This window comes from Schistocerca cancellata, chromosome 2 (genome assembly GCF_023864275.1).
Source record: "Schistocerca cancellata isolate TAMUIC-IGC-003103 chromosome 2, iqSchCanc2.1, whole genome shotgun sequence".
NCBI classification, from domain to species: Eukaryota; Metazoa; Arthropoda; class Insecta; order Orthoptera; family Acrididae; genus Schistocerca; species Schistocerca cancellata.
Window position 1 is genome coordinate 451,129,989 of NC_064627.1, and position 20,119 is coordinate 451,150,107.

The 20,119-nt window shown below is 36.8% G+C and overlaps 1 protein-coding gene across 3 annotated transcripts in view; it reads right to left on the reverse strand.

Annotated features, from left to right (window-relative positions):
- Positions 1–20,119, reverse strand: part of LOC126161949 (phospholipid scramblase 1) — a 157,632-nt gene that overhangs the window by 112,086 nt on the left and 25,427 nt on the right. For all 3 annotated transcript variants that reach the window (XR_007534976.1, XM_049918129.1, XM_049918130.1), the window contains exon 3: positions 18,377–18,643. Coding sequence is in view for 2 of the 3 variants with exons in the window: in XM_049918129.1 (XP_049774086.1) it covers positions 18,377–18,643 (267 nt within the window). In the remaining variant the exon portion in view is untranslated. The remainder of the gene's footprint in view (positions 1–18,376; positions 18,644–20,119) is intronic.

A 20,119-nucleotide genomic window follows, 5' to 3' on the forward strand; every position in this document is an offset into this window, starting at 1 on the left:
ATGGGGAGGGGTAAAAATTTCAGAGGGTTACCAAGAGACAAGTAGACTAAGCATGTTCAAATGGATGCGGGTTTCAGTATGTATTCAGAGTTGAAGAGGTGTGCACAGGATAGAGCAGTGTGGAGAGCTGCATGAAACCAATCTTTGGACTGAAAATGATGACGATGACAATGACAACAACAACAACAACAACAACAACAACAACAACAACTGCAGCAGCATATGAAGAATGGTCTTACCTAAAGATGGCAAAGTGGGCAGACAAACGACAAAAATCACAAGATTTTCACATACAGAGAACAAAGAAAATAATTTATACAAAACACCTCTACGATGAAATGTGACCTTAGAAAAAATTAGGCCTGTATGGCATTCAAAAGACTCCATTTGATAACAGATGGAACAGCATAGAAAAAAAAATTGAAAGAGAAAAGAAATAATCAGAAATACAATGAAATGAAGAAACTATCGTACAACACAGCAACAAACAGATTAAAGGATAGTTGTCAAGATTATCATGGTTATCATTAGATGAAAACAATAACTTGTTTATATATAGGGTAACATGGAAAAACTGGAAGGGAAGTTCGCAACTTGATGTTCTTTTAAAACAGCTGGATGTTTAATATCTGTAGTAATAATAGAGCATTAATGATGACCCAGTTGCATGCCCAAAAACTGATAGAACTCTTCTTTCATCAGGTAAATTTACATAAAACCATCAATACTTATAGTATATCATAATAAATACCTAACAAATGCATATACTAACAAAATAAACATTAATTCCAAATCATTAGCACAATTTCTATGTATTACTTCTTTGAACCTTATCATCTTTTTAATAAATGCTGACCTTTTTTCTTCGTCTGTTAGGAATTTAAAATATGCTACGTCAGTTGCTGTTCCCAGTAACACATCATCCGGAACACTTCTTGAAAATTCAGATAAATATTTCCAAATTCTTCTAAGAACACATTTCTTAATGTTATTTATCTGTTTACACTTGTTCTGTAAACTGTTAGCAACGTGTTTCAGACTTCGTGCTTTCCAAGCAACTCTGTAATCTCTGCAATTTTTCTCTGATTCAAAAGGATGCTTTTCCTCAGTAAACATTCTGACATTCACTTAATGATTAAAAATATTTTGATATTATTGAGAAATTTCAAATGATCATGTGCCATACAACATTAAAGATACTAAATTCTTAAACTTTTTGGTGACAAATAGCTGGCTATCTACGGAGAATTTTAATTGCATCTGGTGTGGAACACATGATCATGAATTATGAGTCACTGATCCTATAAGTGTAAATTTAAAGTAATTATTATATAAAAATTTTTTATGCTTATCTTGTGACACAAGGGACACCCAATATGCAACTTCATTCACTGATCACAACATATAATACTCAGTGTCACATCCTCACAGTCTTACGTGTGGCATTAATTTCCTGCTTGTCTACTTCTTATCTGCAACCTTTGTACATCCTTATCACTACAGGACAATAGTAAATATCCCCCAACAAGGGTAAACAGTGAAGCTTACAAAGACACATTTCCTGAGTATTCAGAAATACATCAGTAACAGAGAGAGAGAGCACTATCAACAAAATAAGTATGACTTTAATATAAATACAAAGCTAACATGGAAAGATATCTAGAAGCACATGGTGGTAACTGCTACTACAGAGAACCAACAGCTGCGATGGAGCAATTGGCAATGTAAGTGGCCATTGTGACATCTATTATTAGACTGATGGGAGGAACAGCCACTTAAAGAGGTGCAGCAGGGAACACACATCCTGCTCAACTGTATACCTCCAGTCTCCATGCAACTTTTAAGGGAGAAATTATATTATGGGATTGTATCACATATTACATGTAAAGCATACAAGTTATGATTTAAATACTTTGGAGAATAAAGTAATTCAGTTCATACACAAGAAAGTGTAGAGATAATGTTACTAATGTGTCAATTATGGAATACAGTTTACACATAACATGTAAAATTTTCTCTCTCTTAAATTGTGTCAATAAAAAATATACACAGTGTAGTGCTACAATCAGCATCAGCAAATGACGGATTTTAAGTGTTGGTGCAAATATTTAAGGAGAAATCGGTGTGGTGTCTATCTGAAATGTTTGCGAACCTTAAAATTAAATAATGTAAGTAGAATTTTTACAGTGCTTTTGTTTCGATAGAAAGATACCATGAATTTCCATCTATTATTTTGAGTTATGTTCTGTGAACATTTATGCAGACTTTAAACAATGTTTGCATCATAGCAACTTAGTATGGAAAATGATAATTTTCGAACTGACATAATATGTGCCCTATGAAAGAAGTGCCTGGTCATGCTAAATCTGAACAAAGAGTAGTGATTTATCCATCTCATAACACACACTTATAAATCATCAGATAACAGTGCAAAACATGTCAAAAATAAGTAATGCAATAAACTTTTATACAACTGCAATTTATGAGATGGAAGTGTATTCTGAGTTAATATTTGTTCCTGAGAATAAAATTATATTTCATAACAGTGTTAATGATCAATGACATCCTGCTTCAATTATCAGATCATCCTTCACAAACACTTCCAATGCATAGAAACATTTCTGTATCAGAGGATCATGTAGCTTCTTTTTTATGTTCTGAATGTTTTTATCTTTTAGTCTACTGAAGATTTACATTTTCCTACACTAGGGAGTCTGACCATATAAATTTAACTATTGGACAGGAAGTATAAGATTATCTTTATTCCTTGCACTACCTGATTGATCTAAATGATATATCATGAATAATTCTGGTTTCCCATTTAAAAATAATAATCTCTCATAGATATACAGGGTGTTACAAAAAGATACGGCCAAACTTTCAGGAAACATTCCTCACACACAAAGAAAGAAAATATGTTATGTAGACATGTGTCCGGAAACGCTTACTTTCCATGTTAGAGCTCATTTTATTACTTCTCTTCAAATCACATTAATCATGGAATGGAAACACAAAGCAACAGAACGTACCAGCGTGACTTCAAACACTTTGTTACAGGAAATGTTCAAAATGTCCTCCGTTAGCGAGGATACATGCATCCACCCTCCGTCGCATGGAATCCCTGATGCGCTAATGCAGCCCTGGAGAATGGCGTATTGTATCACAGCCGTCCGCAATACGAGCACGAAGAGTCTCTACATTTGGTACCAGGGTTGCATAGACAAGAGCTTTCAAATGCCCCCATAAATGAAAGTCAAGAGGGTTGAGGACAGGAGAGCGTGGAGGCCATGGAATTGGACCGCCTCTACCAATCCATCAGTCACCGAACCTGTTGTTGAGAAGCGTACGAACACTTCGACTGAAATGTGCAGGAGCTCCATCGTGCATGAACCACATGTTGTATCATACTTGTAAAGGCACATGTTCTAGCAGCACAGGTAGAGTATCCCGTATGAAATCATGATAACGTGCTCCATTGAGCGTAGGTGGACGAAACTAAAATAAGCTCTAACACGTAAATTAAACGTTTCCAGACACATGTCCACATAACATCTTTTCTTTATTTGTGAGTGAGGAATGTTTCCTGAAAGTTTGGCCATACCTTTTTGTAACACCCTGTATAGGGATGGGACTATTAAATGTTCCTGGGTTTTAAATAACAAATGAGATAACTCTGATCAGACACAGATTCTATGACCTTTAATAATAAAAACAACGATAAGCTTTTCACATGAAAAATAATGCACAAAAAAGGAAATGATTGTTTTGACTATACTCTTGCAACAGTAGTTTTAAAGCTAACATTTGTAAATTTCATGTAAATGCTTATGTCTTTTGATTATGAGAATTTAGTTTCGTTAGTGGTTTAACTGTATGGCAGTAGAACTGTTTTTAAGCACTGACTTGCCTGCGACCACCACCATCGCCACAGTGATCAAATGATAAACAAATAAATACATTTACAGCAAATCTCATTAATCTTGTTGTCAAAGCCTGCTAAATTTTTATATTTAATTAAATATGCAACTTAAAAATTATCTCAATTAAGAGCTAGCTGACAATCTTTCAAACAGGCTGAATGTTGAATTTTTATGGAATAACATAGCTTGGATATAATCACATCATGTCTGTCATCCTCAAAACATTAGAGGGTACCTGACAATTTATTAATATGTAACCTAAACTGTAATGATGCACCCCACTTCCACAGAGCAAGCCTGTCATTTTTTCACAACAGTATCACATTTCTCAAAACACTCCTCTATCTGTTTGCAAGTGTATGTTACACTCCTCAACAAATAGAGGATGTTTTGTGCAGTGAATATGCGTGAACTGCTAACTGCAGAAAAGGAACACGTCCACTTCCACAAATTTTAGAGGAGAAACAAAAGACTGTTTTATACAAAAGCTTGGAAGCAAAATTATTCTATATTTTTTCTAAAAATATGCAGTTGTTCTGTGCTTTACATAATGTGATTTTTATTCACCTTTTAAAATTTGTTTTTGCAACTGGACATGTTCCCTTTTTACAGTAAACAACGTGGAATATAAATGAAAAGCCTTACATTTTTAGGGTACAAATTTAATTTATGTATTTTACTCAAATTAAATTTTATACACTATTACATCAAAATAAGTTCATGAACTTATACATTTTTTTCAGTTTCATCTCTCCTTGTTGTCAGATTTGTCAAAATTTCATTCCAAAATTGCATCTTTCTTTATTACTAAATGAACACACCGCCATTTGACTGTATTGTTGTTTATTTAATTATGACCTCAGTTTCGGCTTTTTATGCCATTTTCAAGTGATTGCATTTATGACATTAACATATATTGCAGGACATAAATTCAATCCTTGAAAATGACACAAAAGGCCAAAACCTAGGTCTTAGTTAAATAAACAACAATACAGTCAAATGGCAGTTAGTTCATTTAAAAATTATTGTATGACTGTTGCTCAGCAACATCAAAAACGGTTTGCATATTTTTTCTGGGACCTAAATTAAACTTTTTAAAATATCATCCATTTTATGGTATTTATGGGTAGTTCAGCTTTGTAGGCAGTTTCCTTGAGAAGTTCAAGACTCATCGGAGTGTTCCTTAAATAAAAGCTATCATCTTGCACGCCACTGATGGTTTATCTTACACTGAGTTACCTGTGGCTTATCTTTGCTGAAACTAAATGATACGTTGATGGGGCTAAAGAAATATTTTGCTGCTTTGGAACACCTTTTCCACTAAGGCAAGCATTTTTTCCCAGAATTTTGGCCACTAAATACAGTAATCTGTAAAGAACTAAATTTGTCTTCCTTCTGTGATGTCTATCACCTCACTAACAATATAATATCATTCCCAATTTCTCAGTTTTCTCTTTATGATGCCAGAATATGTTCCCTTTCTGCAGCAAGCAGTGAATTATACCTGTTGCTAGAGACACTTCAATGACTGTGGCCAAGTATATGCAGTAAACTATGTGTCTACCCAACTGGACTTCTTTGATGCAATAAAAAAAAAAGGGATTTTGAAAATTTTGGACATCTTTCCTTTCTGTAGCTAATGAAGAAGATAAGAACTGCTTGGCTTTTGGACACAATCCTCCACTAACAAAGATAATAAACCAAAAAAAAACTCAAGTTACACATTTCTCTAAAAAATCTGAACACTGTTTGAGGAAGGATGGTGAAGGAAACTGAGTGTGCCCTTACAAAACAACCATCCCATCACTCACCTTGAGTGAGTTATAGGGAGATCAAGGAAAATGAATCTGGCTGGCATCACAACATGTAACTAATTACCTACCTATCTATTTTGGAGTGGGCAGTTATTTTTTAGTGCAAATATTCCCTTATAGTCTGAACATTTTTCTTGCCTGAATTACATGATTCTATGAAACTTCCTGGCAGATTAAGACTGCGTGCCAGACTGAGTCTTGAACTTTGGACCATCGCCTACCGCGGGCAAGAGCTCTACCCACTGTAGAGTGAAAATTTCGTTCTGGATACATGATTCTAGCTCTGAAATGTGACATATGTCTGTCCTATTTACTGAAAATACAGCCTTTCCTGCCGATTTTTCAATCCTTCCTTACCTTTTTTTTACCTGCTCACATTATGGCTTTCATGCCAAATCACAGATCAGGCCAAAGTTTTCCACATACAAAGGTTTTTCAATACCATTTAATTAATTAATGACAGTTACTAATGTGATGCATACTCTTTGGAGTGCCCAAATGGTGTACTATAAATGTTCCTTTCATGAGCTGTTCTTACAAGGGGAGGCCACAATGTTGGGATCACAGATTTACTTCGAACTTTGTACACCTTTAGTAGTCCATTAAAACAACAAAACTGCAAGTACCAAGGTGCACTACTGTGGCAATTCCGAGAAATTTGCAAGAGAAGTTTTATGTGTCTATAATGTGTCTTCTGTATCTGTGCACAGGTGTCCGGCAACAAAGTTCATGTTTGTCACGTGGTTAGTGTTTGAGCTTCGTAAGACGAATGCATATGAGGTGATGGTTCGACCCTCACTAAAACTTGTTAGTTTATTTTTTTTTTTCATCACTGGTCATATTATTTAAATTATATGACATTTGAGAAGTAATATAATGAAAAAAAAGACCCATGTGTATTTGCATGGAGTTTTTATTTATGTTTTCCATGTGTGTGTGACAAATAACATCCTATAACTTGGGATGTCGACTGCACATTTGACGAGCAACTGCCCATCACCCTTGCGGTTGGGCACATTGTTACTTATTATATAAATGATTGTGAATAACATTATTTGCATCATTATTTATCTAGGTCTGACTTGGAATTTCCAAGCCTGTCCATTGTTCTTGAAAATTTAATTACATTTAGTAAATACACAAATAACATATGAAATTCATTAGAACTTCATGAAAATACATGTGGTTTCTTTTCATTATATTACCTCTCAAATGTGATATAAATTAAATGATGTAAACAGTGATGAAAAAATAAGTGTTGGTGGGATTCGAACTGTCACCTTGTCCATGGCCTTCTTGCAACACATTAATGTTAACCGTTTAACCACCACCACTTCTTACATCTGTAATCTTCGCACAAGCACATCAGTTACATAATAAACCCATAAAACTACTCTTGTGATTTTCTCAGAATTGCTATAGTAGTGCATCTTACTACTTGCACATTATGTTGTTGTAACAGCCCACTAAAGGTGTACAAAGTTTGAAGTAAATCTGTGATCCCAACATTGTGACCTGCCCTTGTTAGTTTCTTTCTGTTCAATGAAGTCGAGACAGCATAAATGTGAATGCTGTAATAGTGAAAATATGATTTAAAACAGTTTAAGGTACATTTAAGACAGAAACAACTCTAATAATACCAGCATTAGTGAAATATTTAATGATATGTGGAATAACACTGGTAGCTAATAAGCAACACTAATATCCACAACAATAATACAGAACCTTCAACGTAAACATGAGGAAAGGTACACAATTAAGATGGTCAAGGTATTAGCAAGTTCTAATGTTTCAGTTACTGGCTTTGGTTTATGAGAGAGATCTGGTGGAAAATGCAGATAGTCACTTGTAAATGGATAAAGGTTGCATTTAAAATAAAGATGAAATATTATTATTGTTTAGGACATGAATCATTAGCTACCTTTTAAAGAAGAAGATATGAGTGAGTTCTCTGGTATTGTAATGAAGATCCTGCTGCGAACGGTGACTTACAAAAAGGCAACTGTATGATGTAGAGCGGCAGAAGGGATATCGCCCTGATGCAGGTAAGTGCTTTTGCTGTGCTGTTTTGATAAGCACATTTAGGTGAGGCAGAAAAGACTGTACAAATATCAAACAGTAAATTAGACAGAGCATGTGGAAATGTCTGCACTTTGCAGCACATGATCTAAATAACGGTGTGTAAGAAAATGAAATATAATTCAAAATCATAAATGCTATAAATATACCACACAAAGGAATTCCCACCAGCTGCAAGCAATGTGAAAAAGTCCTTGCAGAACAATATTGCTGTAGTCAATGACTGGAAGTACAAATTTCTTTTTTTTTTTTTTTGGTCCAAAGAGAAGGGCTTTTCAAATTCTCATGTGTGTGGATAGATGATGTCTTTCTACATGTTGTAGCTGTTTCTATCAAAGTTTAGATTTTAATCTAACAGACCCTTTACTGGAAAAAGAGCAAGAGATTGAAGTGAAATACGATCGCCTTCAATTCAACACAGAGCAGGTATAGAGTGGCAGACAGGAACACTGAAAGTAGAGTGCTGGATATCAGTTGGCTATTGAACACTTTAATGCTGTCACGTTATGCTTCTACTGATTCAGATCTTTGATGCTACCACAAGTCTTTGAATGGTTTACTTTCCCCAAATAGTACTATTTCTTTTTTTCTAGTTTAAGTAATGCCATATTGTGAAACTTTGTGTGTGTCTACGAACATGCTGGCACCTGGTCAGCAGATTGTCTCATCTTCACTTAGCTATACTCTTCTATTTGTTCATTACGAACAAATATAATTTATGCATGTGTACATTCTCAGAAATTTGTGATGTATACTTCAACGTCTGGAACAATTAGAACTCTGTTATAAGTTAATAATGTGGTGGGAAAGAATAAAGAGAGACCAGGAACATGTTTCACTTATTCATTGATGTTGATAACTGTAGTGAGTATTGTAGACATGATGACACTTATCAAATTTTCATGAGCTGCTATGATTACTACTTGACGCATCTGAATGAATGACAGTGAAGCTGCTAGCTATCAGGTTCAATTTGCTCAAGTGTTGGCCACGGAAATCAGTGGACAAGGGTTCATTAATTCTGCATAGCAGAGTAGGATACATACAATGGTGGCACTACTGAGAGCAGACAAAATTACAGGATGAGCAAAGTATTTGAGTATACTGTTCATTGTACACTTTTGCTAAAGTTGCTCAACAGGATACTTGTGTTAGTGATTTTTTTTAACCTAATGACATCATCAGTTACAACCATCATTACCGCAGCATTGAATAATGGAATAAAGATTTATAGTTACCTTAACTGTTACATTAAGTTTATGGTCATGGAAGGATATGGCATCTTACAGGAGAACATTTGCTCAACAAATGCATCACAGGAATTTGAGAGGCTTATTATGGCTATACTATGCTATGTTAAACTATTTCTGGAGCATTCCTGGAAACTTTAATGCTACAAAAGGCACAAAAAATCTGTGGAACATGCAAATAAAATTACTGACCACTTTCATCCCCTACTTTCTGCTATTTTCCTCACCAATCATGGTATTCCCAGCAGACCAACTTTCCACATAAAATGCCTACAATCATACTGAAATCATTTGAGAAGCATATTGAAGAATTCTGGCTGATATCCTCTCCCAGACATTAGCCTTATCAAACTAACCTCAGATGTAATTGAATCCAATTCCAGAACTTATATACAATCTACTGATATTCTTGTGGTGTTACACAGAAGTCTTGTGCAATTTACTTCTGGCTGCAAACCAAGTACTTCTAAAATATTATACCACAACAACATACAGCATTTTAGTGCTGTGTATGCACCAACATACTTTTAGGGGAGTGTTCTTAAAGTTCTGGCTGATTAGCATAAAATCTTTTATTCACAATGACTTGAGAATTGTATGGCTGTAAAGAAATGTTACATTGATAATAATACCACAACTCACCATCACCTCTCTGAAGGATTAATTTATGTATGTGTAGGCAGTTACAGGCCTAAGTCCATTTAAGATGAAAGTATACATTTTTGGGCCAATTATATATGTTACTCACAAAAAGACAGTGTTCTTTTTCCAACAAGAACAGTTGTAACATGCACATTTGATAATAATATCATGAAAATGGTTATGTATTAAATAGAAGCTTCATTGCGATGATAAAATATTGTAATATAAACTAGAAATAAATGAGAACAAGCTAACAAAACTAACATTCATACATTTCCGGAAAGCGGAATCAACCACAGAATGGATTACAGAACTAAGAAAAGAACTAGAAAGAAACACCACCAAAGAGTCTAAAATAACACAACAAAACATTTTTAAGAATAAAATACTACACTGAAAGCTCCCTAGGTAGAAAAAATAAGAATAAGAAACATGGTCAGAACAAAGGAAAAAACCTGATGTATAAAGAGAAAAACAAACAACAACAGTCATCCTGTGATTAGAGCTAGTTTGTTAGTTTCATGTTCCATGTATCATTTGTACGATTGTTTTCAGATTTTCCTTTGTTGCCTGTCAGACATATATTACAGGGTAGGTGATCAAAATTTTTGTTGTAGCATTGTGCAGCCCTATTTGTGCATAGAATAATCTTAATCTACATCCATATTCTGCAAACCACTGTTTTGTTTTAGGGCACAAATACGCAAGCTGTGCATGCCCATGTCAGAACCATAAACATGAAGACAAAAAAAGGAATCAAAAGCAACTACAAGTGAAGCCCAATCAACAGAAGGCAAGATAGTTAAAAACAGGTGCTTGGAGAAAGGTCCATAGAATACGACATGGAGAAGCAGAGGTCCTGAACTAAAGATTAAATGTCCTTCGCCATAATGCTACGATGGATAAAAAGTAAAATGCAGTCGACAGCCTACGCATCATTCGCTAAAATAGCTGATAACCCAGACAGTACACAACAATTGGAACGTGAGTGGTTAAAAAAAATGGCACTCCATCAGGAAATGGGAAACTGTCAAAGGTTAAGGGCAATTAACACAAAGTGGTGGGGGAACACCACTTAACAAATGGCGATGGTTAGAAAGACAGTGCCTAATACGTAACCTAGCTAAACAAACCCCTGTGAAGTGCATAGCAGGGGGTATGTCCTTCTGTACCAGTTATTAGGGTTCTTCCCATTCCAATAATGATGGCATGCAGTGAGAATGATTGTTTAATTGTCTCTGTGAATGCTATAATTAATCTAATCTTGTCCTCATAATCTCCATGTGAGTGTTACATAGGGGGTTGTAGTATATTCCTAGGCACATCATTTAAATCCAGTGTTGAAACTTTGTAAGTAGGCTCTCATCTACATCTACTTGGATACTCTGCAAATCACATTTAAGTGCCTGGCAGAGGGTTCATCGAACCACCTTCACAATTCTCTATTATTCCAATCTTGTACGGCGTGTGGAAAGAACGAACACCTATATCTCTCGGTACGAGCTCTGATTTCCCTTATTTTATCATGGTGATCATTTCTCCCTATGTAGGTCAATGTCAACAAAATATTTTCGCATTTGGAGGAGAAAGTTGGTGATTGGAATTTCATGAGAAGACTCCATTGCAATAAAAAATGCCTGTTTTAATAATGTCTACCCCAAATCCTGTATCATTTCAGTGACACTCTCTCCCTTATTTCACGATACTACAAAACGTGGTGCCCTTCCTTGAACTTTTTCGATGTACTCTGCCAATCCTACCTGGTAAGGATCCTACACCGCACATCGGTATTCTAAAAGAGGATGGACAAGTGTAGTGTAGGTAGTCTCCTTAGTATATCTGTTACATTTTCTAAGTGTCCTGCCAATAAAATACAGTCTTTGTTTAGCCTTCCCCACAACATCTTCTATGTGTTCCTTCCAAGTTAAGTTGTTCGTAATTGTAATTCCTACGTATTTAGTTGAATTTATGGCCTTTAGATCTGGATGGTTTATCATGTAACCGAAGTTTAACAGATTCCTTTTATCACTCATGTAGATGACCTCACACTTTTCATTATTTATGGTCAATTGCCAACTTTCGTACCATACAGATATCTTTTCTTTTGATCTTCTGATGACTTTACTATTTGATAAACAACAGCGTCATCTACAAACAACCTAAGACAGCTGCTAAGATAGTCTCCCAAACCATTTATATAGATAAGGAACAGCAAAGGGCCTATAACACTGCCTTGGGGAATGCCAGAAACCACTTCTGTGTTACTCAATGGCTTTCCGTCAATTACTACAAACTGTGACCTCTCTGACAGGAAATCATGAATCCAGTCACATAAATGAGATGATATTCCATAAGCACGCAATTTCACTACAAGCCGCTTGTGTGGTACGGTGTCAAAAGCCTTCCGGAAATCTGGAATCAATCTGAAATCCATTGTTAATAGCACTCAACATTTCATGTGAGTAAAGATAGTTTGCACCTATCTTCAAGAGTCTGCCAATTCAGTTCCTTCAGCATCTCTGTGACATTTTCCCATGGGTCAAACAAACCTGTGACTATTTGTGTTACCCTTCTCTCTATACATTCCTATTTGGTAAGAGCTCACACACTTGAGCAATATTCTAGGGTAGGTCGCATGAGTGATTTGTAAGCAATCTTCTTTGTAGACTGATTGCTTTACTCTAGTATTCTAGCAATAAACTAAAGTCTGCTACCTGCTCTCCCTACAACTGAGCCTATGTGATCATTCCACTTCACATTCCTACTAAGCATTACACACAAGTATTTGTACAAGTTTACAGACTCCAACTGTGACTCACTGATATTATATACATAGTATCCTATGTCTTTCTTTCATTTCGTGAATTATGTAAGTTTACAATTTTGAGCATTTAAAGCAAGTTATTAATCACGGCACCACTTTGAAATCTCATCAGGGTCTGACTGAATATTTGTAAAGCTCCATTCAGACTGTACTTCATTGTGGACAGGTGCATCATCTGCAAAACATCTGAGGCTACTACCTAACAAGAAATCCCCAATCCAGTCTCATATTTCATCTGATACCCCATACTTCTGATAATAAATGTAGATGTGGCACTGAGTCAAATGCTTTTTGGAAATCGAGAAATACTTCATCTACCTGACTGCCCTGATCCACGACTTTCAGGATATTGTGAGATAAGTGCAAGTTGGTTTTTTTACATGATTGATGTTTTGAAAATCCATGCCGGTTGGCATGGAGGAGGTCATTCTGTTTGAGATACCTCATTATGTTTGAGATCAGAATATGTTCTACGATTCTGCAAGAAATGAATGTCAAGGGTATTGGACAGTAGTTTTGTCGATCCTGCCAGCCTTCTTGTTAACAGTTGTAACCTATGCTCTCTTCCAGCTACTGGGCACAGCTTTTTGTTTGAGGGATCTATGATAGATCATAGTTATGAGAGTGACTAAATCAGCCACAAATTGGGTATAGAATCTGACAGGGATTCCATCAGGTCCTGTGAGTTTGCTCCATTTTAACAATTTCAGCTGCTCCTCAATGCCAATGATACTAATACATATTTCACGTGGTGCAAGAATTAAACTGGGACAATACACCTTGGTTTTCCTTTGTAAAGCAACATTACTTATTAAACACTTCAAGCATTGCTCTCTTGACTCCTGAACACATTTCTTTCAGTATCTCCCCCTATAGCCCAGTGCTTTGTTTTATACCTGTTGCAGTACTTTCTGTTTCCTTAGGAGTTTCTTTACAGTGATCGTATACCATGGAGGATCACTCCCATTGTGAACTGTTCTACTGGGTACAGTTCTATCCAATGCATGGTCATTTATCCTTTTACGACTGAGTCACAGTTCCTCTAGATGCTCTTATTCTGAGATAAAAGTTTCAAATTCCTCAATGAGATGTGGCACAACCTCCTCTCTATCTAGTTTTCTGAATATATAATTCTTTCTGCTTGTTTTAGTTGCCCTATGTATTCAGGTACTCATTGTTGCAGTAACTGCCTCCTGCTCCCGATACGTTTCTATGTGGACTTCCTCAAAGAGGTCATGTATATTTGTTGCCAATAGAAGTAATATATTTCTTAACTATCTGTTCTACGAAGTTTTCAGAGAAGGCATTTACAGGGTGTATATGCAAGGAAAAACAATACCTGGATTTTTTCCCCGATTTCCCAGTTAAAAATACATTTTCTCCCAGGTGAAAATACACTTTTTCTGTGTTAAGTGACAGTATACTTTTCCTCAGAACTGTAAAAGTTATCAATCCTTTGAATGGCTATGGTTTTATACACTGGCGTAGAATTACTTGGCACTTTAGAAAATGAAACTCGGGCGGGGGGAGGGGGGGGGGGGGGTGCGGGGTGGGGGGTGGGGGGGGGGGGGGGGGGGAGACCACAAGATCTTCAATGTGCAACAACATGTACGCTGCATATTTTCATATTATGAAAGTATAAATGCATCTTCCACCAAACACCGCATGTTACTTTCCAAAGCATTGAATTCGAGATTGCGATGTGTTTTTGTAAGCCAGACACGTGATCTTGCCAGTCGATGACAGCGGATATTCAGAGTATAGGACATGTGATGTAGTCAGCCAATAGCAACATAATTGTTAAGCAGCACGAACACACAAATAGGAAAAGTTAATGGTTGAATATACTTTGTGTTGCTACAAGAAAAGCAAAGCTTTCACATAAAATATTCGTCTTGAAGATTTGCGAGAACATAGAACAACTGGCTCACCCCCCAATAATCGCTACCCTACCACAGCAAGAACAAAGGCATCTTTGCCAGATCAGTTCTCTGTTGTACGTGCTCTATGCTACATGCATTGTGTATACGCTGCGAGAATAAAAGTATTCATAGTAAGTGACGGGAGTGCGAGTGATTATTCATTGTTGTAATTACCATGCTCGCTCTCCACTACTTATGGATTAATAAGCTGCCAGAGAAGCTAAGCTCTAACATATAATTTAGATCTTTTTTGCACATGTTACACTTTAAAATACATCACACAAGTGTGCCAGTAAAATGTTTAATAACAACATAAATCTCCGATCTTTTGGCTCAAAATTCTTCTAAATGGCTTGTCCTCAAAGAGTTGACTTTTAAACTAGAGTCAAACTCTGTGGTTTAAGAAATTCATCATACATTCTCACACATAGTTCATCTTGCATAAAAGGAAATTTACTTTGAAAGTAATGCTTTTCAAACCATCATTCGCAATATTTTTCCGCGACCTGTTAGAAATAGGTTCATTTCAGCAGTTTCCAGAGGTGCCAGATTACAGGTTCAAAGCATTTGCACAGCTATGATGTCGTAGGAAACCTGTATGTTCATACATGTAAATCATTAAAAAGATTTTACATTATGTCATAAAAGAAACAAGACATCAAGAGGATGCTCCAAGAGCAGCACAGTTTTGTGAACCATATTAAAATAATTCGGCTTATAGTGCACATTCGCATGTCCAGACTCCCAATGAAGTTGGCTTTGACCTGATATTAAGCTTTTCAGTGCTGTTTTTAGGATGTAAATTTTCTTGGAGTACCAGTACTGTATTATCTTATATTTGGTTCTTTATTATGGCGTTATATCTTATGTCCTAGAAGATGAAAAGGACCATTTGAATGCAGCCAACAGTTGAAACTAGCCAATAGCATGGAATTAAACACTTAGTTTCAAATAAACTGACTGCCTCAGTGGAAAAGATTAATAAAAGTCAATTTTCTTTAGCAAACCAACAAAAGTAACTTCATTGTTCTGCAAGACAATTAATGCCTGATTGTCAGAAAGGTGGAAATAAAATAAGATCTGAAACTAATAACATTTTAGCCCTCCATAATTATGTGAATGTATTTTAATTCACTTGATAACTCCCGGCCACAGAAATCAGTTTTGTTTTTATTAGACGTGAGAGCAATAAACGAAGAGGAAACAGCAAAACCACCAAACGTAAACATGCGTCACGTGGAGACTACTCAGCTCCCCACTACAACTCAGACTGCTCTGTGCATCTGCCTCGGATCTACGATATTTCCAAACCCCCCTGCAAGCGTTTGAGATAGAACGCCAAAAATTTAAAAGAATCAACTTTTCCTAAAAATGTTCATTTTGTAGTGCACATCTTTCTGAAAAGTCTGATACATAAAACATCTATGCTCAAGGAAATGTAACACATGTTACATGGTCTCACGTGGGCCAAAGTGCAGTGCCACATCTCTTCACACAGCATTCTCCTATAGTACATCACTGTATTTCCCTCTGTGGAATGCAAATGTGTATATTTTGTAATGGATGCCATCACAAACTATATTCATGACAGTGGAAATTAAAATGCCCTGTGGTGCCCCTCCTGCTCCCAGTTGGCCAGTTTGGCATCCTGCCCCACCTTTTTTTTCTCTCCTAAAAAAATATCCCCTCACAATTAGTACTGGATTATTTGTAACCGGGAGAAAAAGAAATCTTCAGAAAATTTGCATTCTTTATTGCATATTAGCTAATAACTTGCAGTTTTGTGGTGACATAATATTAAATATAGGATACATAAAACCATAAAGACAAGAGACAAGCAAGACAGTCCTTCAATCCTTAGGTCCTAGCATTTTTTTCTCTCTAATCTTGCTACAGCTTTACATGGCACACTTCCCTTCCTGCAAAAGAATCTACTACCTCATCAAAGTACGTCAAATGTCTTCCTACATGAAAAATCGAAATGTCATTGTCTAAAATACTGTTAACAGAAATAGTACCCAAGACTGGTGTTATTTCTTGATCTAATTACGTCTGTTTTGTCACTGTCTGTTAGACAAAATGAAACAGGCCTGTCTAGTATCACAGCAATTGTGACACACACCAAATAAATGAGACTGTTTTGGCACAAATGGTCATTTTTATAGCACAACAGAATATAATTCATGATGTATCAATATCAAAAGCCTATTAGACCTACTAAAAGCAAAAAGCTTTATGTTAGGAAATAGTTTCACATTTCATTCAAACAATCCAGCTTCTCAAGCATGAGATCAAAAAGTAGTACTATGAAATTTTTGTATAAATTTGGAATCATCATATTCTTCCATGATTTGTGTGATGTCCCCGTTTCTTCTCCTTCCTCATTCTAAAAAACAATCTTGTCATCACTAATTCTGTAACTATTCCAGCCAGTGTCAAGACATTCTCTGGTTAGCTTCACTAACTCTGCCACAATCAGCAGTTTAGTTATCCCACATTTATTCTCCTGTTAGGCCTTATTACGTGTTCGTACAACATGTTTTCTGCGCTACTCAAGAATTGAACTTAAGTGTCTGCTAGCCGGCGACTGTGCAACTGGCCCTTACTAGTGTAGCGATTTGGCCAAAACTTTTCTGTCGAAGTTTCATTTTCTTGGGTACACCAAGAAGATAATAAGTAATCTTTCTTATCTGTTATTCCCGTTTGTCATTTATTTCCACTCTGGTAGTTTGCATTATGGAATTATAACAAAGCTGATCATTCGCAAACCAAACATGATCATTCGCAAACCCAGTCAACTCCATAACAAACAGTCATTGGCATTCACCTGTTCAGCTTTATTCCGCTCATCTCATATAGCCCTGTCCCCTCCTACTTTTCAAATGGATGTATACAACATGGCATGGATGAGAATCATGTATCATTCTTACAGCAAGCTTTTGAGCAATGAAGATTTCGTAAAAAGAAAACTGGCATTATACTTCATGGAATTCAATACCTCACCACAAAATTATTAGGATGAAAGTAAAGCACACAAGGGAAAGAACAAATAAATGAGACACGACAAACTGTAAATAACACAAATACTGCAACAGAAAAAAGTGAGTTGGTGATAAATACAGATGTTATCTAGTTAATACAATTAATATCATTTCTAAATACACTATCATTTTACATTTATTTTCTCAATGATAACATTCAATTCATTCAGAGCTCCAATTGCTCTGGTTTGGCTGGCTACTCTACTGATTATTTTGAATGTTCAAAGTGTTTCAGAGGTGCAAGGAACATGTATGTTTTAACAAACTGTACCTCTCTCTTCTTTTTGCACTTGATTTGTGAGCAGTTTATTAGTTTACTTTTTTTATATTTTGGTCATTTACTTCCCTGTGACAAATTGCTGCCATTAAAATTCAACAACTGGCATTAATCTGTTTGGTAAGAAATGAGTTTAATGACAGTACTAACCAGAAGCGAGTACACAGAATATCAAGCAGTTGAAAGCACTCACGCACACACCCGCACACACAGATATATATGTACACTGGTTGGTTTAAGTGTGAGTGACATCGATTAGTAGGAGTGAGGGTCGGAGCTTGTGGTCAAATTCCAATAAAGGGTAGCATGCGAATACTTTACAATATGTCTAGTGCTTACTGCTTGCATCAAACGCTACGGATAATGTAAATAGACAGGGAGCAATATGTAACATAAGGGAAAGGCAACCACTCACCTGTAGCAATGAGAGAAGCATAGTAGCTCATAACAGAAAACAGCAGTAGCTTTCGAGCATTAAGTCTTTTTCCAGCAGTAGTATACGCAGTCAGTCTCTCACATACACAACCACACTTACACCCAAATGCACACTCCTGTGGCCACAGCAAAATTTCAGAGAAGATATAGAAGAACAACTTGATTAACATACCTGGTGCTCCACCGCCACTGACTGGTTGTTGTGCAATTGGCTGGCTGTAGGGTTGTCCTGGAGAAGGGTACCCTGTGGGCTGAGGGTACCCCATTGGAGGCTGATACCCCTGTGGTTGGTACCCACCAGGGCTAGGCTGGTATCCCCCAGGCTGATATCCGCCAGGTTGATATCCACCAGGACCCGGCTGGTACCCACCTGGTGGAGGTTGGTAGCCACCGGGAGGCTGAAACCCAGGTTGACCTGATGGAGGGTAACCTGGCTGTGCTGGAAACAATACCAAGATTGATTGATTGATTGATTGATTGATTTAATATGAATATGGTGACTTAAATTTCACTTCACACAATAACTAAAATAATACCGATGCATGATTATAGTGATGCTGCAAGTAGGGTGGCATGGAGTATGGTGACACAGAGTGAATCGAACATGTCTGTTTCTGAGCATGGCAACCAGAGCATTCGAGTGACTCTGGCTGCGGTCAGGCAATGCTGGTGGCATTCGGCTGTTTTTTCAGGTAGTAGCATCAGTACTGTTGCTTGTTCTGGGTTGTTCAAGATATGTTAGAGCTGATATTTCTCTCTTAAGTGAAACTTGCAAGCATATTTTCTGGAAAATGTTAGGTCTTGGGATAGCTGTGTATATGTTAGAGAAAATATTGACGTCAATAGTGTTCACTCTTAGATATAAAGCACAGCCATTAGGCAGCTGCCACAGAGACTGAATAGGAGTCATTTGCTTAAGGTTACCATTATAACAAGCTGCAGCTCAGAACTTTAAGTCGAGTCATATGTGCGATCTAGTAACAGTGTAGGATGTGTGAGTGCAGTCCCTCTTCATAAGCTGTTACAGCGCTGTATATGCTCGTAGTCTCATGGTAAGCATCACACAATGTAGACATAAAATCTTTAGTATGAGTCCACCCCATTCCCTAAATTTTTAAATAGCATTCTGGTTGACTAGTTAAGTTGTCAATTTGATGGTATGTTAAAGATAATTCCGTTTCACTTTCTAATCCACATGTATGTGCAAAAATGACCAGGAACCATTTTGCCAAACAGCTCATGGCAGCGTTAAGATCAGTTTGCTCTCGAGAGTTTCCTCACTCTACAGTGGCCACTGGCTACTGGTGACATGTGACCCGCCACTGACCTGCTGCCTGACCGGGCAACCATGGTGCAGTGCTGTGAGTTTATTTATCAACAGTAATTTTCTTATTTTAAGTAGTAGTATTCATCTTGCAGTTACATATTGGAGTTTGCATACTTGAAACTTCTGAACATTGTTCAAGTGTTGCAAAATAGACTCGCAAGTAGAAAAAAGGCCTATCATTTGTGACATTTGGGTTTAATACACACATCAAAAAAAGTTTTGCATCACCCCAGTTCCCAGAACTCCTAAAGATAGACGTTGACTGTGGATACTGTGTCACAGGCACAGTCCTTTGACTGTTCAGAGATGTTACTAAACCTGCCCAAAGACCATGCATGAGCAGTGCCTATTAGATGGAGGTGGTCCAAAAGGCGATCAGTTTCAGTCATTCCACCAGGAAGGAGGTACACGTCTCGTTTTGTCTGTAGTTCAACCATGCCTAGATGGTCAATACCGCGGTTCGATTGTGTCCGCATTGTTACTTTGTAGCAGGAAGGGCTCTCAACAAGGGAAGTGCCAGGTGACTAAGAGTGAACCGAAGTGACATTGTTCAGACAAGGAGGAGAAACAGAGAGACAGGAAATGTAG